General features: G+C 35.9%; 1 protein-coding gene across 28 annotated transcripts in view; it reads right to left on the reverse strand.

The window, feature by feature from the left end:
• Positions 1 to 26,726, reverse strand: part of LOC105465661 (Abelson helper integration site 1) — a 226,516-nt gene that overhangs the window by 72,601 nt on the left and 127,189 nt on the right. For 27 of the 28 annotated variants that reach the window (XR_011623392.1, XR_011623395.1, XR_011623391.1 and 24 more), the window contains one exon: positions 7,456 to 7,511. Coding sequence is in view for 11 of the 28 variants with exons in the window: in XM_071096488.1 (XP_070952589.1) it covers positions 7,456 to 7,511 (56 nt within the window). In the remaining 17 variants the exon portion in view is untranslated. Of the gene's footprint in view, positions 1 to 7,455; positions 7,512 to 20,451; positions 20,568 to 26,726 lie in introns of all 28 variants that reach the window. The other variant, XR_011623399.1, reaches the window with a different exon arrangement.

A 26,726-nucleotide genomic window follows, 5' to 3' on the forward strand; every position in this document is an offset into this window, starting at 1 on the left:
GATCTCAAGAAAAAGCCTATTATGCAAAAGTTTGTGTATAGTCAGGGGCAGAGAGACCAAATATTCGAAGGTCTATGGCTGAGTGGGAGAAAGGTTACTTATGCTCAAGAAACTCAGAACAGAGTAACATAGGATGATGCTGAAGAGATAGGCAGAGAGCAGATCATGCAAGGTCCTATAGGCCCTGGGAAAGGGTTTGGGTTTTATCCTAAACATAAGGAGAAGTTACTGAGGGTGTTAAGCAGGAGGTTATCCCATTCTGATTTACATTTGTAAAAGATCACTTCGGCTATCATCACTTACAGAACTGATGAATAAGGTGATCAGATATTTAGGGTTGCCCCAGATAGTCCCAGTTCATGCCTATTGTCCTGGCGTAACTGAACTTCTGCACTGATTCCAGGGAAGAGTCACAATATGCAATAAATAAATACACACATAAATAAAACAACAACAAAAAAATAACAGAAAAAAAGAAGAAAGAAAATTGACTAAGACACAAGCCAGCTGTGGGAGGCAACATTCACCAGGTTTCCTTGTTCCTGATCTCCTTGACCTAACTGGGACCCTTGGGTCCTCCCTTTGATTCTTGACCTAGTTTTACTTCTCAAGCTTGAAATATATTCTTGTCCTTAATATCTGGCTATCTCCTGTAATTAAATAATATTCAGCAGCTGGTATACAGAAATATATCGAGGTCCCATTTGCATAAACTCATTTATTTCTCATAACATTCCACGAGGTAGGTATTATCCCCATTTACAGATGAGCAAACTGAAGCACAAAGAGGTAAAGAAACGTGACTAAAGACAAACACAGCCAAAGAATCAGGACTCGACACCAAGTAATTTGGTTCTGGAATCAGTGTTCTTTACTTTGAACATTGCTTCTGTATGTGAGAAACCATAGGCATATTTAGGAACTGCAAATAACTCAGTGGCCAGAGTGAGTACTGGGACAAACTGGAGATAAGTTTAGAAAAGTAGCCGAAGGGTTTCAAATGACATACGAAACAATTAAGTTTTCATCTGGCAGGTGATGAGGTACACCACAGGATCTTAAATACATGATCATATTTGTGGTTTGGATAAACAGCTCTGTGGAAGAGATTTCGGAGGTGGGTAGGAGGAGAATCGTTCCTGACTCAGCTGTTTCTAAAGACTCTGGACCTATGCCACCTTCTCGGATGGGGCCTTTGGATGCCTATTGTGAAGAACCTGCACGCAATTATACGTGACTTCCCATAACCTATGCCCGGGCCTTCCAACAATGGGATCTCCTTTTTGAACTACAAGCTTTCCTTTGAGTCCCTTTCATCAGCTCTCATCTCCAAGTCTTTTTTATAAGCATACCTCTATTTCCATTTCCAGATTGATCCCGATAGTCCCCTTGTTCAAATCCTTATCACCACAAATGTAGATTTCTGTAGCTTCACAGCTCAGTTACCTTCTTCCTATCGCCACCACCTGCAATTCCATGAGCTGCTTTTATTTAATCCTTTTAAAACATTACTCCCTTGATCATATTATTCTCATGATCAAATGCCTTACTACTGCTTATACAGATAGTCTTAACTGTTAACCTAACATTCAATGATCTTTATAAATTATGCCCAAATCACATTTTATAATCTTCCACTATCTCATCTACACTGCTGCAGTCAAATTTTCTACCCATCTATAAACTCTGTGTACACAGTGTGCCCTTCTATGATCTTTGGTCACACTGTTACTCTGGTCTAGCAAATCCTATTGTTTTAAAAATCTCATCCTTTCAAGATCTGGTTTAGCACTTTCCAACTCTAAACAGCCTTCCTAAACCACTTCAGTCCTGGGAATTCCTACAGCACTCAAAACCTTACACTATATTCCTATACTTGGGCACAAACTGCCTCAGTAACATGACATCCCTTCCATTATTGCTCTGAATTTGTTATACATTTCATATATTAGGGTTTAGTTGTTTACAGATCACTTTTCTAATGACATCAAGAACTAAAGACACATTATCTATCTATCGATCTATCTATCTATCTCTCTATCTATCGATATGATATCTAAACACCTGTAAAACCATGTTTTATGCTTTTTTTTTTTTTTTTTTTTGGTATTTCTACTTTTCCCATAGTACTTCCATACCTCTCCAGTGCTTGGTATGGTACTACTATCCTATGTATATTGTATATCTAATGTTTCCTGATAATTTAGAAAATTCAATTTATGCTGCTGTTATATCTTCCAGTAATATAAAATTTTCAGAATTTTAAGAGTTTTTCAGGTAGAGAAATTTAGCAAAACTGAAAAAGAAATGGAGGGAAAAAAGTCTAAGAAAAACATAAATCCAGCAGGGTACGCTAATGGGAAAAAAAATCAACATAAGTTTCATAATTTATAATGTCTGGAGAAATAAACTGATGTGTATATACTTAAAAATGTTATATTATGGAAGACTACAAGTGGTTGTTAAAGAGAACATATTTTGCATTTATATTTGAATTTCAATAGAACTGCTTTGAATTGCTACTTTATTGATAAGTGAAAACAAGTTCTTTTATGACAAGTTATAAAAGCTTATAGTTTATTAGTTCCCTCTCCACCCTGCAATTACCTACAGGAAGAGATTGGCCATGGGTTCTACTTTATGAGTTTTATAGGGGCCCATTCACCCCAGTTTACATACTATGAATTCTTGGAAAATGCAATAAATTGTAGAAAATAAAGTGCTTCCTTTGAATAAAGGACATTTCACTTGAACTCATACATGTATCTACATATAAGCTGTCCCAATTATTATGTTAAAATATGAAACAGCCATATTTTACATGAATATATGTATAAAGTATACAAAAGTATAATAGTGCAATAGGTGGCACTCTTGTGAATCTACAGAATGGGCTAAACAAGGATAACAATCCAACAACAGTCACAACTCAACAGTTGTTGAGTAAGTACAGATATTATATAATCCAAGAGATTCAGGATAAAATTTAATTTATATGATTCAGATCAATACATTTATGAGTAAGTTTAGTGTTAATGGCAAACAACATTACAAACATCTCAGAAATATTTCAGAATAACAAAATAAGTCTAACGCATATTAAAGTTTACTACTGATGAAAAATCATGTGACAAAAATTCATTCAGCCCTTGGAAAACTTTGAAGAAGGGTAACTGTAGAAGGAATAAATTAATAGCTTTTAAAATTGGTCTTATAAATATGAAGAATAATGAATCAACATTTAAATTTCCGATCAGGTTAGGATGCTTTAAATTCTAATAATTAAAAGAATAGTTAAGACAAAGACACGTGGCAAGTGTTTCATAGTTGGTATAATCCTGATGAGACAGTCTGGATTTTATTTCAACCTGCTGTGATAGATGTGTAGGCCTCTGTGAAAATGCAAGCTGTAATTTTATATACTGCCCAAAATCCATTTGCTAAAAGAAGCTTTGTTCTCTCTACCAGGGGTTACAGGGTCATCGAATAAAAACTGAAAATATTAATATTAGTATTACAACTTTGGAATGTAGGAGTTGTACAAAAATTTAAGTTATTCATTCGAATAGGCCATATTGACGTCATTTGAATTTTATCATATTAGTTTTCACTGGAAGAGATTCAAAAACAATACTCCTCAAGACATTAGAAATTATATATTCAGTATGGCTTATTATGTTTCAATGTATTTTACATGTATATTAATTCTGCCAGAAAATGTGAAAAGCTATGGGATTTGCCACGCGTATGACTGTACACTGAAAGGTAGATATGTTTTAACTATGTTCCTGGGGGAATACTTCCTTATGCTAGTAGCCATTTCCCTTTGGTTTGCAAATAAGTCCTTCATATAAAGTAAATACAGGACTCACACTTGTGCTGACTTAACAATTAACTAACTTTTACACCTGCCTTTTAGGGTTCAGACAATAACCTCTGATTAATCTGAGGCTGATATTATCCTTAACTTACTATAAGCGATAAGCAGGTGCAGAGGGACTAATTCTTAAAGTGGCACGATGTAAATCTTTTCGTATAATCTAACATCATGATTATCTCATGTCTTATTTACTTTTTCTATTATCAATAGTACAGTGTCTGAATGAATATCATTCAGGACAAAAATCAGTGAAAAGAAAGCCACACATTTAACCATCAAAACTGACCTAGGACATCAGGTATAAAGAAAATAAAACAATATCTATAATATACGAGCAGGCTACATAGGTTCCTTACACAAGAGAATGACTAGCAGTCTGATGTCCAATGTCTCTTCTGCAATACCAAATGCCAGAATGCAAAGATAATCAATTTCCACAATATTTTGAGGAGAAAAGGTTATGTTCAAGTAATTAAAAATCCTGGCAAGCTGTCTAATAGTAAAGGCAACTGACAAGTCTTTAAAAATATGTAGACTCGGAAAATTCACTTCCCATTTTCTAATTCTTGAAGAACAACTAGAAAATGTACTCTGAGGTATAAACAAAATTAAGAGCTCAGCATGCCAAAAAAAAAATTAAGTGATTACAGACAGTTAAAATAGAGGTTTGATTCTTTTTCCTGGAGGGGGTGTCGTGTCATGTCATGTGGAGATTTTTTTTTCACTTTCTATTAAAGGTATCTCAAAAAAACAAATATGGTACTATTTGTAAGAAAGAAAGAAAAAAAAAAAACCCAAACAAAAAAAATCAAAGTTCATGTAGTAAATCAAAAACAAAAAGGAAACAAGTAAATGAAAAAGAGAGTGAGAGGTGACATGGAACGAAGGGACAGAGGTGGCTTTGTTCTCAGGCTGATCTTTATTTACTGAAGGGACACTGGATTATATTATGGCACTATAGAATCAAACTCAAGTTTGATTGACCATAACCATATATTTACTGTAAACTTCATTCAGAATTCCAACTTGGAATGTTAAGAAACATACCGGCGGGGCGCGGTGGCCCACACCTGTAATCCTAGCACTTTGAGAGGCCGAGGCGGGCGGGTCACGAGGTCAGGAGTTTGAGACCAGCCTGACCAACATAGTGAAACCCCGTCTCTACTAAAAATACAAAAATTAGCTGGGCGTGGTAGCGCACACCTGTAATACCAGCTACCTAGGAGGCTGAGGCAGGAGAACTGCTTGAACTTGGGAGGAGGAGATTGCAGTGAGCCAAGATTGAGCCACGGCACTCCAGCCTGGGCGACAGAGCGAGACTGTCTCAAAAAGAGAAAAAAAAAAAAACAAAAAAACAAAACATCTTTCCTTTGAAAAGAGGTCTGATAAATTCTCATTTGCTCATTTCCCTCACCCATTTAATGGCTGCAACTAGCATATAGCACTCTCCTAGAACTGCCATTCATGGCAGTACTTGGAGCAAGCAGGATGTGGGTGTGAAAATGGGTAAAGAAGTAAGCTGGGAATCGAGGGTTAAGTCTGGGGTCGAGAAGTCACTCGGGGTCCCAGCCTCAGCTATTCTAAAATCCTGGCTCACTCCCTTTCTGTTTTTTTCTCAGGCTCTAACAGATACTTAAATCACGGTATCTCTTCTTTTTGAGTCAGCAGAATACAAAGTTTGGGGCTACAAATATCCTACTTTGATACATATTTAGACAGACTCCTTTTTTTCCTCCCTATCCTAATCGTTTTCTTCTCCTAAGCCCTTTAAAGAAAATAAGAGAATATAGGTTCAAGGATGGAAATTAGGTAAAATTACATTTCTGTGAAAATCAGACTTTACCTGTTCTGGTCTGGGACCAGAGAGCATTGGGTAATAATAATGAACAGACTTATGATTCCATTTAGAGGTGATGGAGAAAGGGCAAAGATTAAGTGTTGGCAAGCCGGGGGGCTGTCACGGAGAGAGGTAGTAACATCTTTAGTTTGTAGCAGAGACACAGAAGGAGAAGAGCAGCCAATCCTTCTTCAAAAAAATACATCAAAAAGGACTGAGTATATTATTCAAATATATTAAAATAATAAATTTTTCTTAATTGCCATCTTTAATTTTTTAATACTAAAGAATAAAATTTATAATCATGTTATGGCTACTCTTTTAGCATATTTACTAAAGGATAACTGAAACATACATACTACAGTCAAGTACTTTTTAATGAGTATGCTAATTCCTCATGTACTGGTCTTTTCTGGAGTCCCACATATTAAGTTATCAAACATGTTAAATCAATCATAGGGATTTACTACAAATAGAAAATAGAGTCAATTTGCTACTGAGGCATATATTAATCATCAACACAATTCAAATACTTTAATATTATCTTTATTTATTTATTTTGGAGATGGCGTCTTGCTCTGGTGGCTGGAGTGCAGTGGCGCAATCTCTGCTCACAGCAACCTCCACCTCCTGGGTTCAAGAGATTCCCCTGCCTCAGCCTCCTGAGTAGCTGGGACTACAGGCATGCACCACCACGCCCAGCTAATTTTTTGTATTTTAGTAGAGACAGGGTTTCACCATGTTGGCCAGGATGGTCTCGATCTCCTGACCTTGTGATCTGCCCGCCTTGGCCTCCCAAAGTGCTGGGATTACAGGCATGAGCCACCACGCCCGGCCATCTTTATTTTCTTAATTGGTACAGTTTAAATATTCCTAATCCAAAAACCTGAAATACGAAATCCTCCAAAATCTGAAACTTTATGAACATTGACATGACTTTCAAAGAAAATGTTCATTGGGACATTTTGGATTTCTAATTTTTGGCTCAGGGATGCAGGAAGTGTAACACAAATGTTCCAAAACTTGAAAAAGACCAAAATCCAAAACACTTCTGGTCCCAAGCATTTTGGATAAGGGATACTCAACCTATATCACCAAATCTTTCTCACAGCAGGAAATGGAGAATCACAGGAAGTACGTGGAAGACTTATGAATACAAAGGATAAGAAGTAAGAGTAGGACTAGGGAATGTACAGTGTACTCCATATCACCTTATGAGTCTTTTAATTGCAAACTAGCAACTAATATATGTTTCACACAAATATTATATTTAGAGACTAAAAGGGAAATCTAATTCTCTTCCTTTTATTAATAAAACTTTTTAAATATAGTGAATAGATGCTATAATTGTTAAATGCCTTTTGTTGAGAAGAGGGATAAAAGATAAGACTTCAGTTCTATAATAATAAAGCAAAGTAACCTATAAGAGAAATGAAGCATAATGGCCTTTTTTCACTATTATAAAACATTCACTTTAAATAATGATGCTGATGCTGGTGCACAAAATAACATTCATTTTTAGAACGGTAAAAATCAATTCGTACAAATATTTACATTACATTATCAAAACTATAAATTATCTCTAAGTTAACAACATTAATATAAACCAATCTTGCAGGGATATAACTTTCGGCAAAAGGGAGGTTGTAAGAGCTTTCTACAATGCCACTGTAACTATAACCAGTATAATTTTGTAGTTTCTTAACACTTTTAACAATGCAGCAACAGACTGTCTTACCGTTGGTGCTGTATCTACCTGATGGTTACAAGGCTTTCTTCCTATGCTGATAATCCCTGTGGAAAGAAAACAATGTGAATATTTGGTTATTAAGCCTGTCCATTTCATGTTGAAAATATTTATGCCATTTTAGTGGAAAAACATTTATTATGACTCACACAGCTTCCAAGAAAAAAGTCTCACTCGGAAGGCAGGATCCTTTAAAGATGTATCATGAATTCTTTGGTCAGAAACAGTTGGTGAGTTTAGCTAAACTGACTCAAGGTTAGCTAAGTCTTTTTTCCCATTCAAGTGATGCCTAGCAATAGTGCAAGATGCGTCCATATCCTGCTCTCAGCTCAAAAATCACACCATTATCTGGGCTCTGCTGCTTTTCTTCTATGAAAGTTTTATTTCTGATTCAAGGATATGAAGTTTTTAAAAAGAAGTGTCACAAGGGCTATGAAGTGAATCACCACTGTCTTATTTTCTCAAAAGAATAAATCAATCCATCTGAATTTCTCTTTGATCATCTGACTTCCTACTATGACATACTCTATTTATTCAATCACCATGGGTATCTGAAGAAAAATGTTCCCCTGATTCCCTCCTTTAAAATGGTAACACAGACGGCTAACCTCGAGAAATATTCTTTTATCATTTGTGGATTTATCTTTTTGTTCTCAATGTTCTCTACTGCATTTCTTTGTAATAAACAGCCTTTCAGGACGTGACATAGGACATCTCATCTGTAAAGACACTGGTTCAAAGTCTAACTCAAGTTAAAAATGAACACAAGTGTGGGTCTTGTTTAATTCCTAATTTTTGTCTACCAGCAAACTAACCTATAATTTAGGATATTAACACAGTTTGTTCAAATAATGCTAAAGGTTGTCATATGCAGGACTAGAGGCAAGAACTACAATGTCTGTTAATAGCAATTAGTAAAATTCCTAGTTTAAATATTAGTTCTTCTTCTAAAAGCATATGACTCATTTTTCTCAAAGTATGGTAAAGAATTAAGTGAGATCAACACAAACAATCACTTTCTATCGCTTTGCAAGAGTATTTTCAAAATGAATCATGAAACATGATTAAAGTAAGTTTTTGTTTCATTAAATTTTTTTAACATTTATTGTTAGCCAGTGAAGTATAAAGCACTATACTACCTTCATTCAATTGACTAATATTTTTGAGTGGTTATTCTTGGCACCCAGTGATAAAAGATGAATATATTACAGTTTCTGACTACAAGAGTCTAGTAAAATATGGATATCCTTTTTTGAAGAACTACCACAGAGCAAATTAACAGAGTTTCATCTTGAGTGTAATAAAATCTTTAAGGAAATTTTGATGGAAAGGCACTCTTCTTCATAGAGTAACACCAGTTTTGGGTAAATTTTTTTTTTTCAAAGGGTACAACACGCAGGCAAATACTCAAGTAATGTAGATTCCTATTGTAAGATTTTAACAATACAGAAGCATACAGAGAATAAATTGAGAAATCCCAACTTTGTCAGCCCCTACAGTCTCACAATCCTAGCTGCAACCACTGAGAACTGTGTGGCATGGCAACTGGCTTTCAAATGAGAGTGGTCATGCCAGAGTTCAGCAATTAACAACATCTCACACACGTCTTCTCGCTACTGTAATCTGACAGCTATAAAATTGACCTAGGCTGATTACCGATTTTTAAACTCTTATCTAAATAGAAAGTAATTTCAATTGGAGAAAAGGAACTTTAAAATAATAAAAACCAAAGTAAATCAGGAAAAAATCTATACACATAGTTTATATGATAACAAGAAAAAAAAACAAAAAAACTCTACAGATTTTAGAGTTTCAATTTTAGGATAAGAATGTTTTGAAAATTAGAATTTCAAAAAGTGGATTATAAAGTTATAATCTTAGTTTTAAATTTAGATTACATATATAAATAATATTATTTGGAGATACAATTATGCATGTTTGTTCAAGCTTGCAGTAAAAAATAAATAGAAAGGAATAAACTTTAGAAAAAATGTATCAAAATAACTTCCTATTTTAGGTAAATTTTACTTAAAAACCTATCTGTATCTCATTTCACTTTTATTAAGGTATAACAATAATTGAAAGCTTATAATAAATAGTTTACTATAATGGATAGTATTATATCTCTACTTAACTAGGCCATGGTACCCAGATACTTGATCAAACATTATTCTAGATATTTCTTTGAAGGTCTTGGATGGAATTAACATTTAAATCAACAGGCTTTGAGTAAAGCATACTGCCCTCCATAATGTACGTGGGCCTCATTCAATCAGATGAAGGCCTTAAGAAAATGACAACTCACCTGACAGCGAGGGGATTCTGCCAACAGGCTGCCCTCAGACTGGAACTGCAACTCTTTCCTAGTCTCCCTCCTGTTGGCCTAGCCTGCAGATTTTGGTCTTGCCAGCCCCCACAATGTTTGAGCCAATCCCTTAAAGTAAACCTTTCTCTCTCTATGGACTTCCTACTGGTTCTGTTTCTCTGGAGAACACTAATAATACACTTACTTTCTGGTAAATCTGTAATAAATAAAAATACTATTGTTTATACTCTAAATTATACATGTTATATTCATTCAACATAATTGTAAAGGAATATAGTTAAAATGTTGATGTTATTATGAAATATTTTAACATCTGCATATGTCCTAATGAACTCAGGAATATAGAATATAGGTAGAATAAATCGACCTATCAACAAATAAAAATGAAAAAAATTAGAAAGGCAGTCTGTCAGCAGAATAAAGAATCAATCTATCAATAAACATTACTGCTAGGTTGTCTAGTCTAACAATCTCTGCCTTTCAATGATTTGACTATTTACATTTAATGCAATTACTCATACGGCTTTGCTGAAGTTTAGCATTTTGCTATCTTACTGCATTTCTTTTTGTTCCTTTCTTCCTCTTTTTCTATATTCTTTTGGAATAGTCAAATAGTTTTACTCTTCCATTTTATGTCCTCTGATGGCTTTTTAGCTACATCTCTTCATATTTTTTAATGGCTAATATAGCGATTACAATATACAACTTTACTATACTTTGAATTAGGATTTTTTCTACTTCAAGAATAATATAAGCAACTTAAAAGTGTTAACCCCATTTATCCAACCACCGTTCAGGCTTTTGCTGCCTTGTATTTAACTTCTATATGTTATAAACACCATAATACACTTTCAGTATTGTTGTTTTAGACCGATATATCTATCTTTATTCCTTCTTACAGATCCAGGCTTTCACATGAGATCCTTAACCCCCTGTTATTTTGTAGTGTAAGTCTGCTGGTGACTATGTTTTGTTTTTTCCTGAAAAATCTTTAGTAGGGATTCATTTACAAAGAATGTTTTCCTGGGTATTGAAATCTAGGTTAATAGCCATTTGCTTTTAGAAAATGATTTCATTCCATTACTTCTTATGAGAAGGAAGGCATCATTCTTACTATGACTTCCCTGAACCTAACACATTTTTTCCCCCTCTGGTTGCTTTTGTACTTTTCTTTTTAGTTTAATCAGGAGGTACCTAGGTATGGTTTCTTTCATACACACACACACACACACACACACACACACACGCGTACGTGTATATGTATACTCTAAAGGAATATAAATTTTTCATTTTCTTCAGTTTAATTAGGAGGTATCTATGGTTTCATTTATATATATGTATATGCGTATGTGTGTATCCTTCTTGGATTTTACTAAGCTTTCAAATTTTATTTTTTTAAATTTTATTTTTTATTTCAATAGGTCTTTGAGGAACAAGTGGTGTTTGGTTACACGGATAAGTTCTTTAGTGGTGATTTCTGAAATTTTGTGCATCTGTCACCCAAGCAGTGTACACTGTACCCAATGTGTACTCTTCTATCCCTCATCCCTGTCCCACCCTTTGCCCCAAGTTCCCAAAGTCCTTAGAATAAGAGTCTCCAATTCTATCCAGGTTGCTGTGAATGCCATTATTCCATTCCTTTTTATGACCAAGTAGTATTCCATGGTGTGTGTGTGTAGGTGTGAGTGTGTGTGTATATATATGTATAAAGAAAATGTGGTGTATATACATACACTTGTTGATTGACGGGCATTTGGGATGGTTCCATATTTTTGCAACTGCAAATTGTGATGCTATAAACGTGTGTGTGTAAGTATCTTTTTTGTATAATGACTTTTTTTTTTTTTTTTTTCTGGGTAGACGGTAGTGGGATTGCTGGACCAAAAACGCTACTTTTATTAGGTTGGTGCAAAAGTAATTGTGGATTTTGCTGATTGAAACTAATGGCAAAAACTGCAGTAACTTTTTCACCAACCTAATAGTTCTTCAACGAATCTCCACACTGTTTTCCACAGTGATTGTTCATGTTCACGTTCCCACCAGCAATGCAGGAGTGTTCCCTTTTTACCACATTTACACCAACATCTATTATTTTTGATTATGGCCATTCTTGCAGAAGTAAGGGGGCATCACATTGCAGTTTTGATTTGCAGTTCCCAGCACTTTGGGAGGCCGAGACGGGCGGATCACGAGGTCAGGAGATCGAGACCATCCTGGCTGACACGGTGAAACCCCGTCTCTACTAAAAAATACAAAAAACTAGCCGGGCGAGGTGGCGGGCGCCTGTAGTCCCAGCTACTCGGGAGGCTGAGGCAGGAGAATGGCGTGAACCCAGGAGGCGGAGCTTGCAGTGAGCCGAGATCTGGCCACTGCACTCCAGCCTGGGTGGCAGAGCGAGACTCCGTCTCAAAAAAAAAAAAAAAGAAAAAAAAAAGAAAAGATTTGCAGTTCCCTGATCATTAGTGATGTTGAGCATTTTTTCATATGCTTGTTGGCCTTTTGTATATCTTCTTTTGACAACTGTCAATTGTCTATGCATGTCCTTAGCCCACTTTCTGATGGGATTGTTTTTTTCTTGCTGATTTGAGTTCCTTGTAGATTCTGGATAGTAGTTCTTTGTCAGATGCATACTTTGAGAAGATTTTCTCCCACTCTGTGGGTTCTCTGTTTACTCTGCTGATTCTTTTGCTATGCAGAAGCCTTTCAGTTTAACTAAGTCCCATCTATTTATCTTTGTTTTTGTTGCAATTGCTTTTGGGTTCTTGGTCATAAAGTCTTTGCCTAAGCCAGTGTCTAGTAGGGGTTTTCCAATATTATCTTCCAGAATTTTTATGACTCTGGGTCTTAAAGTCTTTCATCCATCTTGAGTTGATTTTTGCATAAAGTGAGAGATGAGGATCCAGTTTCATTCTTCTACATGTGGCTTGCCAATTATCCCAGCACCATTTGTCAAATAGGGTGTCCTTTCCTCACTTTTATGTTTTGTTTGCTTTGTCAAAGATCAGTTGGCTCTTAAGTATTTGGGTTTATTTCTGGGTTCTCTATTCTGTTTCATTGGTCTAGTGTCAGTATTATGCTGTTTTGGTGACTACAGCCTTATGATACAGTTTGAAGTTGGGTAATGTGATGCCTCCACATTTGTTCTTTTTGCTTAATCTTGCTTTGGCTACATGGGCTCTTTTTTGGTTTCATATGAATTTTAGGATTGTATTCTAGTTCTGTGAAGAATGATGGTGGTATTCTGATGCAAATTGCATTGAATTTTTTATTGCTTTTGGCAGTTATGGTCATTTTTGCAATATTGATTTCACCCATCTATGAGCATGGGATGTGTTTCCATTTTTTTGGTGTCATCTGTGATTTCTTTCAGCAGTTTTGTACTTTTCCTTGTAGAGATCTTTCACCTCCTTGGTTAGGTACATTCCTAAGTATTTTATTTTATTTTTTTGCAGCTACTGTAAAGGGGGTTGAGTTCTTGGTTTGATTCTCAGCTTGGTCACTGTTGGTGTTTAGCAGTGCTACCGATTTGTGTACATTGATTTTGTATCCAGAAACTCTACTGAATTAATTTATCAGATCTAGCAGCTTTCTGGATAAGTCTTTAGGGTTTTCTATGTATACAATCATATCATTGGCAAACAGTGACAGTTTGACTTCTTTACTGATTTGAATGTCTTTTATTTCTTTCCCTTGTCTGATTGCTATGGCTAGGACTTCCAGTATTATGTTGAACGGAAGTGGTGAAAGTGGGCATCCTTGCCTTGTTCCAGTTCTCAGGGGGAGTACTTTCAACTTTTCCTTGTTCAGTATAATGTTGACTGTGGGTTTGTCACCGATAGCTCTTATTATCTTAAGGTAGACTGTGGGTTTGTCACCGATAGCTCTTATTATCTTAAGGTATGTCCCTTCTACATCAATTTTGCTGAGGGTTTTAATCATAAAGGACACTGGATTTTGTCAAATGCTTTTTTCTATTGAGATGACAATATTACTTTTATTTTTAATTCTGTTTAAGTTGTATATCACACTTATTGACTTGCATATGTTAAACTATCCCTGCTTGATCATGGTATATTATCTTTTTGATATGCTACTAGATTTGGTTAGCCAGTATTTTGTTGAGGATTTTTGCATCTATATTCATCAGGGATACTGGTATGCGGTTTTCTTTTTTTTTTGTTATATCCTTTCCTGGCTTTGGTATTACGGTAACACGGGCTTCACAGAATGATTTAGGAAAGATTCCCTTGCTCTCTATCTTTTGGAATAGTGTCAAGAGGATTGGTAACAACTCTTCTTTGAATGTCTGATAGAATTCAGCTGTGAATCCATCTGGTCCTGGATTTATTTTTGATGGCAATTTTTTTTATTACCATTTCAATCTTTGTGCTTGTTATTGGTCTGTTCAGAGTTTCTATTTCTTTGCGGTTTTATCTAGAAGGATAGTATATTTCCAGGAATTTATCCACCTCCCCTAGGTTTTCTGATTTGTGTACACAAAGGCTTTCACAGTAGCCTGGAACAATCTTTTGTATTTCGGTGGTTTGGTTGTAATATCCCCCATTTCATTTCTAATTGAGCTTATTTGGATCTTCTCTCTTCTTTTCTTGGTTCGTCTCGCTAGTGGTCTGTCAGTTTTGTTAATCTTTTCAAAGAACCAGCTTTTCATTTCACTCATTTTTGTATTTTTTTATTGTTTCATTTAGGTCTGCTCTGATCTTTGTTACTTCTTCTCTTCTGCTGGGTTTGCGTTTGGTTTGTTCTTGTTTCTCTAGTTCCTTGAGGTGTGACCTGTGCGCCCGTGCTCTTTCAGATGATTGTAGGCATTTATGGCTATGAACTTTCCTCTTAGCACTGCTTTTGCTGTATTCCAGAGGTTCTGACAAGTTGTAGCACTATTATCATCCAGTTCAAAGAATTTTTAAATTTCCATCTTGATTTCATTGGTGACCCAATGATCATTTGGGATCAGTTTATTTAAATTCCATGTATTTACATGGTTTTGAGGGTTCCTTTTGGAGTTCCTTCATTTATGAAGCTTAGTTCCTCTGGATACAAAATTCTTGGCTGATGATTGTTTTGTTTAAGGAGGCTAAAGATAGGACCCCAATCCCTTCTAGCTTCTAGGATTTCTGCTAAGAAATCTGCTGTTAATCTGACAGATTTTCCTTTATAGGTTACCTGATGCTTTTGCCTCACAGCTCTTAAGATTCTTTCCTTCATCTTGACTTTAGATAACCTGATGATGTGACTAGGTGATGATCTTTTTGTGATGAATTTCCCAGGTGTTCTTTGAGCTTCTTGCATTTGGATGTCTATATCTCTAGCAAGACCAGGGAAGTTTCCCTAGATTACTCCCTTAAGTATGTTTTCCAAATTTTTGGATTTCTCTTTTTCCTCAGGAACACCAATTCTTCTTAGATTTGGTCATTTAACATAATACCAAACTTCTAAGAGGCTTTGTTCATTTAAAAATTTTTTTCTTTGGCTTTGTTGGATTGGGTTAATTGGAAAGCCTTTTCTTTCAGCTCTTACGTTCTTTCTTTTACTTTTGAGTCTACTGGTAAGACTTTCCAGGCCTCACCCAGCTCCCATGCATCCCAAAATGTTACTCTCATTCCCACTCTACCCTTCAGTAGCAAGGAGCTTATTTCCAAGCATCCAGTGAACAGGGTTGAGAACTTGCCCCAGGCTACAAGCCTCTCCTCTGAAAAAGCAAGCAGGGCTTTCAGGTTTTGCACTTTCCCACCTGCTGTGGATTCTGTGCTCATATCTGCACTCCTTATTTGCTCCCTCCTTCAGATTCTGTCCAGGAAACTTTGTCTTCAGTTGAAATTGTTATAAACTTGAGCTAGACGTTTCCTTCTCTTTATGGTCTTCCTCCAATTCCACTGGTGGCCCTCCCCAAGGACTCCTGCAAGACAGTCAGGAATGCAGGAATGGCTTCCCTGAGGACCAAGAGTGCCCACAGGGCTCTTCCCACCGCTTTTTCTACCCCTATATTTCACTCAGCTCTCTAAATTTGTCTCAGCTCCAGGTAAGGTCAAATCCTTTTCTGGTGATCTGGACCTTCAGGTTCCCCAGTGAGAATGTGTGTTCAGAGGTGGACATTCCCTGTCTCACACTTTGGGGACTAAGTTTTTCAGCCATCTCACAGAGCCTGTAGCAGCAAGCTCCCTCCTCTAACAGATCTGTGGATTCTCTCGGCTTTTCTGGCATTTTCGTGCAGTAGTTCTTGGAGCAAAAGTTCACAATGTGATTCTCTGTGCACTGCTCTGTCCATCCAAGTGGGAGCTGCAAGTGAGTCCTGCCTCCTATCTGCCATTTTGAGACAGCATCAACACAGTTATGGAAACAAGCTTGAAATGCTGATGACTACTTCTCCTTGCTAAGCTTATGCCTACAGGTTGTCTTTAATTAGAGGAAAACTACTAGCCCATTATTTCTTCAAATATTTCTTCACCCATATTTTCTATTTTCCTTTGGTAATCCCAATTGCATGTTTAATCCATTTCATAGGGTCACACAGATCTGACTCTTTCTTCTTCCCATGCCTCCTCTTTATCTTGTTTCAATTTGGATAATCTGTATAATTTTTATTGTTTTGCCCTCCAGTTCAGTGGTCCTTTCTTTTAAGGTGTCCTATCTGTTGTTATCTGCTGTTATCTGTTGTTACGCCCATCTAATGAATTTTCATTTTATCTGTTATACTCTTCAGGTCTAGAGTACGCATTCATTTATTTTTCATGAAATTCTCCATCTTTGCACTCCTTTTGCTCATGGTTCCTCATAAGTTATTTAACATATGTGTAACAGGTATTTTAAAATTCTTGCCTGCTAATTCCAACGTTTTGATTATCTGTAGGATTCCTTTTATTCATTGTTCCTTTTCTTGCTTATGGGTCATTAATTTCTGCTAATTTTTATGCCTCAGAATTTGATTATAGGTTAGAACTGCTAGACATGTAATCAGCAGACTGAAATAGAAAACGTCTTCCCTCAGAAAAGGTTCACCATTTCCTTTTTCAGAAACCTAGGGTAAGGGATAGAGCTCTTTTCAAATCAAGAGTTGACTTGGGTTGGGACTGGGCTGTTGCTTAGTTAATTTCAATACACCTATTACAACTCTCCCCAAAATGAGATCAGTTATTCCTTCTAGGGGAACTTTGGGATTTAAACTTCTAGAGATTATGAGAACTCTCTCTGCCTTTCTCCCAGTTTCCTGTCAGTGCTTAAGCTGCAAAAGTCCTCTTGAGGAGAACTAATAGACGAAGAGGACTGAGTGACATTTGGGATCTTTCAGATTCCAATCTATCATGCCAGTCCACATAGTACTTGGAAGTTCAGCTCATCTCTCCTTGCCTCAGCAGTAACTCTGCTTATAGAAGGCTTGCTCCTCTGCGTGCCTGGTTTCTATCTCAATAAACGTTCCCATGTACTAAAGTGACTGCTTGTCTTTACTTCTTGATGCAGTAGGGTTCATTTCTCTTTGCAATTTATTTTATTTAGAATTATCTGTGGCCACATCTCTTTGATGGCTTTTTAGTTTATGTGAGGTCTTCTCAACAATATGGTAAGAGTGATGATCATTACAATGTAAATATTAATTAGAAGCAAAATTCTACTTCCAATTAGTTATATTGTTGCTTTTTAAAATTTTCTTGTTTTTGGTCTATTTCAGTGTATACTCCCTTTTTTTCTTGCCTGTTAATCTTGAATTTTTGTTTTCAATTTTACCAACACTTAAAATCTGCTATTAGTTACCTTCTGAATTCTAACAGTAATAAATACATTTATTATTTATCCAAATAAATTTATGTCTAAACCTCTCTCCAACCAAGATACTATACTTACCAATATCTCCTTGCTCCACATCAAGATTAAACTCTTAGAAGGCTTTTATTTCTCTATTCTTTTTATATAGTTAAGTTTAAAGAGATAAAAATGCATGGGAATTTGTAGAAGTGCTAAGTGTGAATTTATGAAACAAAATGACATAGTGTAAGAAAACATCTAATCTTTTTCTCTATGCCTAACAGAAAAATCTAATGTTTTCCTCTGTCTTGAGATATCTGTTTCATTCAGTTGTCATTTGGTTACAGTACTCTCTAAATCCTGGTATATCCAAATATATCCAAAGCCTTCCTTTGGATAAGAAACCCTTTATCTTGGTTGCCTATATGTTACTCCACTATCAGCCAGCTTCTAGTGTTTTAGATATGTCAAGTGCTCATCTGATTTTCTTTCCTATGTAAAGAACCTGTCACTCCTCTGTAGAAGCTTGTGATATTTTTCCTTTACCTAGGAAATCAAGAATTTCACCAGAGTATGGCTGAGTGCCTTTGTTATCATTCATCTTTTCCTGGGACTTGATAAACGCTTTGACCTGCAGAGTCTTATCATTCTTCTGCTCAGGGAAATTTTATCCTATTATTTAATTTTATAGATCATCTTTACCTTCACAACTTTTATCTTTGTGATAATCTTTTCAAATAATCTTCTATGTGAACATCCTTTCTACTCTAGAGATTTTAACATTTGAAGTCATATAGTTTAGTTTCTTTCTAGAGATCTACAAAGACTAAGACAAGAAGGCTGGCAAACCCTGGAGTGTATATCAGAATGAAGTTTTCCTGGGATCTCAGGACTAATATGTCAAGGCAAAGGGTCGGGGTGGGAGGACTTTGTTCTACTCAGTGTTGAGCGAGGATCTGGGCAAGGTAAGCAGGCTTTTTTCCAAATGTGTGAGTAGAAAATTAAGTTTTCAGAGTTCATTGAGGGCTTTCAGCCAGCAGAAATGGGCAATATCTATAAGTTTAATGTTATAGTACATTAAGGGCCTAGCAGATCCTATGAATCATAATAACCCTAAAAAGGGTCTATACACCCGGAAGAATTGGCTTCTGGAAGAACTGGCATTCAGTCCCAGTCATGGGAGATGGTTGTAACTTGCAACTAATGAGACTTGAGAAGAGAGGCTTACTCCTGTGCCTCAGCAGAGGAGTATCAGTTGGGCAGGTTTGATTTTGGTACAACTCAGACTTCCATCAGTATAGCTGGGGCAACAGACCACGAAGAGGCAAAGAAAATAACTTTCTTCAAGAGCCTCAGTAGCCTGAAGAAGAAGAAATAAACTAGAACTGGTAGTGACACTGATGCCAATGGAAGAATCAGTCTTTTAAATTAAAACAAAACAGACAAAAAACAGCTATTAAGAATTCTCGCCAGGTGCAGTGGCTCATGCCTGTAATTCCAGCACTTTGGGAGGCTGAGGCAGAATTGTTTGAGCCTGGGAGTTTGAGACTAGTTCTGGCAACATAGTGAGACCCTATCTCTACAAAAAAAAAAAAAAAAAAAAAAAAAAAAAAAAAAAAAAAATTAGCTGGATGTGGGTGTGCATGTATAGTTTCAGCTACTTGAGAGGATGGCTTGAGTTGAGCCTGGGAGGTCAAGGCTTCAGTGAGCTATGGTTGCACTACTGCACTCCAGCCCAGGTGACAGGGTGAGACTTTGTCAAATACACACAAAAGAAGTTTAAGTTAATTACTAAATAACAAGATAACCCTATTTTAAAGGAAGGAAACAGTGGCTTTCAGAACGTAAATTAGAAGGTAGGTAACATTCCTAAGGTCATATAACTAAAAGCAGCAGTACCTGGACTGACACCCACACCTCTAAGCCACAAACCCTTCAGACCCATTTATGTGTTTGTTTAGCCCCTGTGGTTGGGACCTGATTTTTTTCATCTTCATATCCACAGTGCCTAACCCAAATGCTTAAAATATAGAAGTTCTTCAAGAATTGACTCAAATATTAACTGAATGAATCTATTCTCCTATGCAACATTCACCAGATTCATATGCTACAATGCAGTGTTAGGTGTATTAGTCATCTGAATGCCTGAGTTAATGTACTAGGACTGTCTTAAAAAACGTTAATTTACCCTTTGGTAATGTTCCTAAACTTAGTGCAAAACTGAAATGCATTACAGTCATGTGCTGAGTAATGATGTTTTAGTCAATGACAGATCGCACATACAATGGGGGTCCCATAAGATTACAATACTGCATTTTGCTGTACCTTTTCTATGTTTAGATACACAATTATTTACCATTGTGTTACAACTGCCTGCAGCATTAGGTATGGTCATATGCTGTACAGGTTTATAGTGTAGGAACAGTTGGCCATACCATACAGCTTAGGTGTAGTAGGCTATACTATCTAGGTTTGTGTAAGTACACTCTATGATATTTGCACAATGAAAAAAATCATCTAACTATGCATTTCTTAGAATGTATCCCCATTGTTAAGTGATGTATGACCATACTTAAATATTTCCCAAATTTCCCAGATAGTAACACAGTCTAGAGAAGATAATAAAAGAAATTTTATGTTTCTTGGGAGACACTTTGAGTATTTATTTTGTAGAAAATCAGATCATGACATTTTACTCTATTGTGCCTAATATGAACAGCTGAAAGCATACATTTTTTTAGTTTTCCTAAACCTTACCGACTTTTAACTCAGGACTATGATCAAAGAAAGAAGAACAAAGACAAACAGATATGCTGCAAAACAAAAACAGGCCAAGTTTTGAAGACAGAACATATATCCAGCAATCTTATGTATCATTCATTAACAAGTCGTTACAAGCTACTCACTAAGCACAAGGCACTGTTCTGGGAACAGGAGAAGCTCTAACCTCCCTTTCAAGACATCTTATGAGTTACTTGTTTCAGGCATCCTATGTCAGTTTTGGCAATCCCCGTGGATCTTTCTATATAGAACAGAGATAGAATTATGCTTTGATTATCTGTGCCTATGAAAACATGAAATTTATTATATTCCAATAAAATACAGTTATAGAAGGCAGAGATCTTTTCTGCTGAATTAATGTGAAGAAGTTATCTGTCCTGAGACTGCAAGCCTTTCTTAAGAATTGGAAAAGAAGGTGAACTACATTTCGCAGATAATATAATTTTATATCTAGTAAGTCCAAAAGAATCAATGCTAAAATTAACACAATCAGTACCAGAACTAATAAAATAAATTGGAAAGTTAGCATCATATAAAATTTAATATGCAAAAATCAATTTCTCTTTTTTTTTTTTGGAATGAAGTTTTGTTCCTGTTGACCAGGCTAGAGTGCAATGGTGCGATCTCGGCTCACTGCAACCTCTTCCTCCCAGGTTCAAGCAATTCTCCTGCCTCAGCCTCCTGAGTAGCTGGGATTACAGGCGCCCGCCATCACGCCTGGCTAATTTTTGTATATTTAGTAGAGACAGGGTTTCACCATGTTGGCCAGGCTGGTCTTGAACTTCTGACCTCAGGTGATCCACCTGCCTTGGCCTCCCAAAGTGCTGGGATTACAGGCGTGAGCCATCATGGCCGGCCTCAAAAATCAATTTCTATTACATATTCAACGAATTAGAAGATATAATGAAAGAGAATACTTCACTTATAAGGGCAATATAAATAATAAAATATATGAATAAATATAACAAAAAATGTGTAGAACAGTATGAAGAACAAAAATACTTCTGAAAAATACAAAAGTATAGGTGGTCCTTGACTTATGATGGTCTGACTTAACGATTTTTCAACTTGACCATAGTTTGAAAGTAACATGCTTTCAGTGAAAAGCATACTTTGAGTACTCACACAACTACTCAGTTTTTCACTTTCAGTGGAATATTCAATAAATTACAAGAGATATTCAACACTTTATTATAAAATAGGCTTTGTCTTAGATGATGTGGCCCAACCACAGGCTAATGTACACTTACATCTAATGTACATCTAATGTACACTTACATCTAATGTAAGTGTTCTGAGCATGTTTAAGGCAGGCTATGCTAAAGTATGATGTTTGGTAGGTTTGGATGCTTTTCTGACATATTATAAGTTTATCGGGCTATAACTCTATTGTAAGTTGAGGAGTATCTAATTGGAATATCCATGTTGTGTGACAAGACAATGTAGCATCATATAAATGTCAGCTCTCCCCAGGACAATATATAAATTTAATATGATTTTAATTTTTAAAAAGTTTTTTCCCAGCACTAGACAAGTTGATTCTAAAAATCATGTAGAAAAACATGCAAGAATACCTTAAAAAAAATCCCGAGGGGAAAAGAACGAGTGACCACTGGAAATAAACACTACTTAATATTAGTATATATCATAAAAAGCCTCTGTAACTAAAATAATGCAGTATTAACACACGAGTAGCCATGTAGATGAACAAAACAGATTAAAATGTTTAGAAAAAGATTCAAGTACATATGGTATATGAAGAAGAAGAGATATTTTCCAATACGTGGTGTTGGGACAATATGCTGGAGACAAGTGAATGGACCTTCTGAAAAATAAATTGAATCCATATCTTGCAACATTTGTGCTGCAAAGTCAAAAGCCATATGACAAAGTGGGAAAAATATTTGCAGCCTTTATTATTGATAAATGACAAGGCTCCCTATTATGTCAAAAGAAAGCACACAAATATACAATAAAGATAAAACTTGATTTTGTAAAAATTTATTTTCAAGTTATGTTCACTGACAGGATCTAGAAGCAATGATTCCCCAATAGAAATGAGTGTACTTAGTCCCAGATTTTAGTTTCTAAATTGCATTATCTATTAATAGTACCAGAGTTCTTTAGATAAATGACTGATTGCAGTTCTGGGGTAGGGATAGTACCAGATGAACTCAGGACATTATAAGCATGGAAGTGCTCAAAGGCTTACTAGTTCATGTCAAAGACACAACAGCAGGAATGAATGGGCTCTCCTTTGCCAAATTAGGGGACAATTTGAACCACACACAAAAAATGTTAGAAAAGTAGTATAACAAATTGAATGGAAAAAAAACCCCATAGTACTCATATAGAAAGAAAGACAGGAACCCAGGGGGGCGGTGGTGGTGGTATGTGTGGAGGGAAGAAAACATTCGACTGAACAATACCAGCCAATAAACATAAAGGTGATAACAGCACTAGAAAACACCATTTTGTATCCTCTGCCCACTACAATAGTTAGTTCAGGCCAGGATCATCAACGGACGCTGAAACTATGAAGTAGGCTTACTAAGCTCACTAAGTAAGGAACACACAGAAGGAACAAAGGAACGCTGGGAACCAGATATTCACATAGCCTTAAAGTATCATTCCACATATTCACATAGCCTTAAAGTATCATTCCACAGATTATTTCAACAATTACAAAGAAAAATATTAATTTTTACAATGAAGAGATATGGTGTTCACCACCTTAATTAAGAACTAAACTTGACAACACCAAAAGTGGGACAAGCTGACATGATATGCACCTGATATGATGCAAACCATTTACAGGTACTTTTTAGATATTTTTCACAGTATTTTTGCCAAAAAAGTTTAGCCTGAATATAATCAGGATGAAATACATTCAAAATGTTGGACATTTAATAAGACAGTTGGTCCAGTCTGACTCTAAAAAGTCAATGTTGTAACAACCAAAAAAAGATTCTAGATTAACTGAAATTAAATGACATTAAAATGACAAGACAAGCCATTTAAGTATGAATCTGGACTGGATGCTGAATAAAATAAGCATGCAAACAAAAAACTGCTTAAGACTTTTTTGACACAATTAGGGAAATCTAAATATAAACTGTTAATTAGATTAGAATCTTGGCTATTTTTCTTAGGTATGATAATGGTACTGTGGTTAGACAGTAAAATCTCCTTACTTTAGCAGATGTCTGATGAAGTTGTGGGAAGGAAGAAGCAAATGCAAAATTAGGGGTTTTATTTTACATTTTTTCAATTTTTTATGGTTTAAAAAAATTTCAAAATATGGTTGGGGAATAATAGGCCCTGAATAGACATTAAATTATCTTATAGTAGGCAAACTGAATCTTCAACGGTTTTGCCTGAATAGACATTTAATTATCTTATAGCAGGCAACCCAATCTTTAACAGTTTCGAACACTGTAAAGTCTTCCACATAAGCAGAGTAATATGGTTTTGAGTTATTTTTTTTATTCATTCATTCATTCATTCATTCATTCATTCATTCATTCATTCATGATACAGGGTCTTGCTTGGTTGCCCAGGTTGGAGTGCAGTGGCATAATCATGGCTCACTGCAGCCTTGATCTCCTGGGCTCAAGTGATACTCCCAGCTCTGCCACCCGAGTAGTGGGACTACAGGCATGTACCACCACACTCAGCTAATTTTTTAATTTTTTTGTAGTAACGGGTCTCACTATGTTGCCCAGGCTTGTCTTGAATTCCTGGCCTCAAGCAATCTTCCTGCCCCAATCTCCCAAAGTACCAGGTGCCTGAACCACTGAGCCCAGCCAAAGTTCTTATTTTAAAAATGTCTCAGCATTATTAAAAGCAATTAGAAAACAAAGCACTCCTTCTCAACTCTGGTTTATTAGATCACCTTCCTAAAAATAAGAGAAAGCTAAAAAATTAATGCATGAATGAAAAAATATTACATATTTATATTCTACATGTTGATTGCTCTACTCAATAAATTTACTATGTTTATTGAAAAATAATAATATTCTGGGAAAATTATTGTCCCAAATCAGAGGTATCAGTTATTTATAATTCTCCATGATTAGTATTTGTTCCTTTACAATTAGAAAAAAATACATTTCAAGGGATAATTTACTAGTATATGTCCTGACTCTGGGGCCATTTTGCATATATTACAAGACTGGCTCTGATAATTGTTAGATATGTGATTTTGGAGCAGTTATTTGTAACTCACATCTCTGGGAAGACCTTCCTGGGCTATGCCAGTCTTTAATAATCTGTATTATTTATTTCCATATATTAGTCAAAAATAAAATTCACTGATAAAACGAATACATAAAGTTAGCAGAGATTTAACAGACTTCTAAACTAATGCCCAAATAATTGTGCTAACCAATAATCAAATACCAACTATACTAATTTCTACCTAAAACCATAAAGAGTTGCCTACAGTTTTTAGTATTTGATAAATTTCCTCAGTAAACTCTAATATGGACTGGAGTCTGTTCAAATCATATCCTTTGCGACATGCTCTAGATATCCTATCTGAGGCTAGTACGGTGTGTTCCTAATAAATTACACTGGCAGAGCCAACAAACTTCAATTCTGTATGTTCAATCCTTAAAATATAACTTAATATCTGTCTTTAACATTAATATTTTTTTAACAATAATATTATAGATGGAAAGTAGATTGACAATAGATTAACATATAGATTTAACAATATGTTATGGACTGAAAATCAAAAGTACAAATATAACAAGGATAAGAAAGGTAAATTTATAATTTCAGCATTTCCTTTTTACTCAGATTTGTTATACTGCAGAATTAAAAAAAATACAAAAGAAGCTTCTTGTATTTTCTTGTTTCCTCCTTTTTTTCTTTACTGCCTTTTTGGGTAACAAACATTCAAGTTATCCACCTCATAGTCACTCCTAATAGTTCTTAGTTTCTTTTCACTAAATAGCCTCTTCCAGCTTATCTCATTAGCTCCCATGGGCTCAAATACCACACATATACCAATGACTCCTTCATCTGTACTTATACTCTAAGCCTGTATTCCAAAATACACTGTATAGTTCCTAGCACAGGGCTTGACTCACAGTAGGATATTTAATAAATGAGGTTCAAATGAATGAGCAAGCTATTAGATATTGTGTTTCAGAAATGCCATAATATCTTGTAGGCATTTCAAACTCAATATATCCAAAATACAATTCATTATCTTCTTCTCAATATTCCTATATTTCCTATTTTCATTTATGGATTGCTACCCACTCATTCACCTAAATTAAAAGCCTCTGGCACCCTCAAATTCTACTTGTTTTCTTTTCGCTCACATTCTAGACCTCCATGTTAATGATTTAACATCTCCACTCTCTTACTGCAACCCCCTTCTCCTACCTCAGTTATTAGATCACCTTTTAACTGGCCTTCCTAGCTGGAATGCCCTAACACATTTTATGATTCTTCTCGTCTTACAATTAGTTCACATACTGTCTTCTCTATGAGGTCTTATTATCTTCTCTAACACAGAATTTGTTACTACATCATCTGCACTCTCTAGTACACTTCGTTCATTCCTTTTACAGCAAATATCAAACTATGCAATCCCATCTACCTACCTTTTTAAAAATAGGTCTCCAGTGAATACTAGCAGTGCTAGGGATGGGGCTGAGTTCTGCGCTTCATTTCTACAAGGTTCTGTACAATCTGGGCCCGCTGCTACCTCTCTGGATTTACTGTCTTCTACTTTCCTCCTTGTTCCCTCCAATCCAGCTATACTGACCTCTTTGCTGTTCAAACTGCATATCAAGTACAATCCTGTTCCAGGATCTTGGATGGGGATGCTATTCTCCCAAACAACTCAGTTTCTTAGCTTCTTTCCTTGCTTCCTTTTTTTCCTAGCTTCCTTTTTTCCAAGCTCCCTCCCTTCCTTCCCTCCCTCCTCCCCCGCTTCCCCCTCTCCGTCCCTCCCTCCCCCTTCCCCTCTTTCTCCCTTCTCCCTTCCTTCTCTCCCTCCTTCCTCCCTCCTTCCCTTCCTCCCTTCTTCCCTTCCTCCCTCCCTTTCTCTCTTCTTCATCTAAATTTTGCTTAATTCTCAGTTACCTTGTGAAGCTTTCCTTGACCACCCCATTTAAACATTTAAACAGCAACCTAACCCTACTCCTCGGGTACAACTCCCTTCCCTGCTTTGTCATTATACTGTTTTTATTTAGCAGCCCTCTGTATCTATGGGTTCTGCATCCATGCATTCAACCAGCCATGGATTGAAACTATTCAGAAAAGAAATGCATCTGTACTGAATACACAGTCTTTTTCTTGTCATTATTCCCTACGCAATACAGGACAACAACTATTTACACAGCATTTACAATGTATTAGGTATTATAAGTAATCTAGAGAT

This window comes from Macaca nemestrina, chromosome 5, assembly GCF_043159975.1.
Source record: "Macaca nemestrina isolate mMacNem1 chromosome 5, mMacNem.hap1, whole genome shotgun sequence".
Classification (NCBI taxonomy): Eukaryota; Metazoa; Chordata; class Mammalia; order Primates; family Cercopithecidae; genus Macaca; species Macaca nemestrina.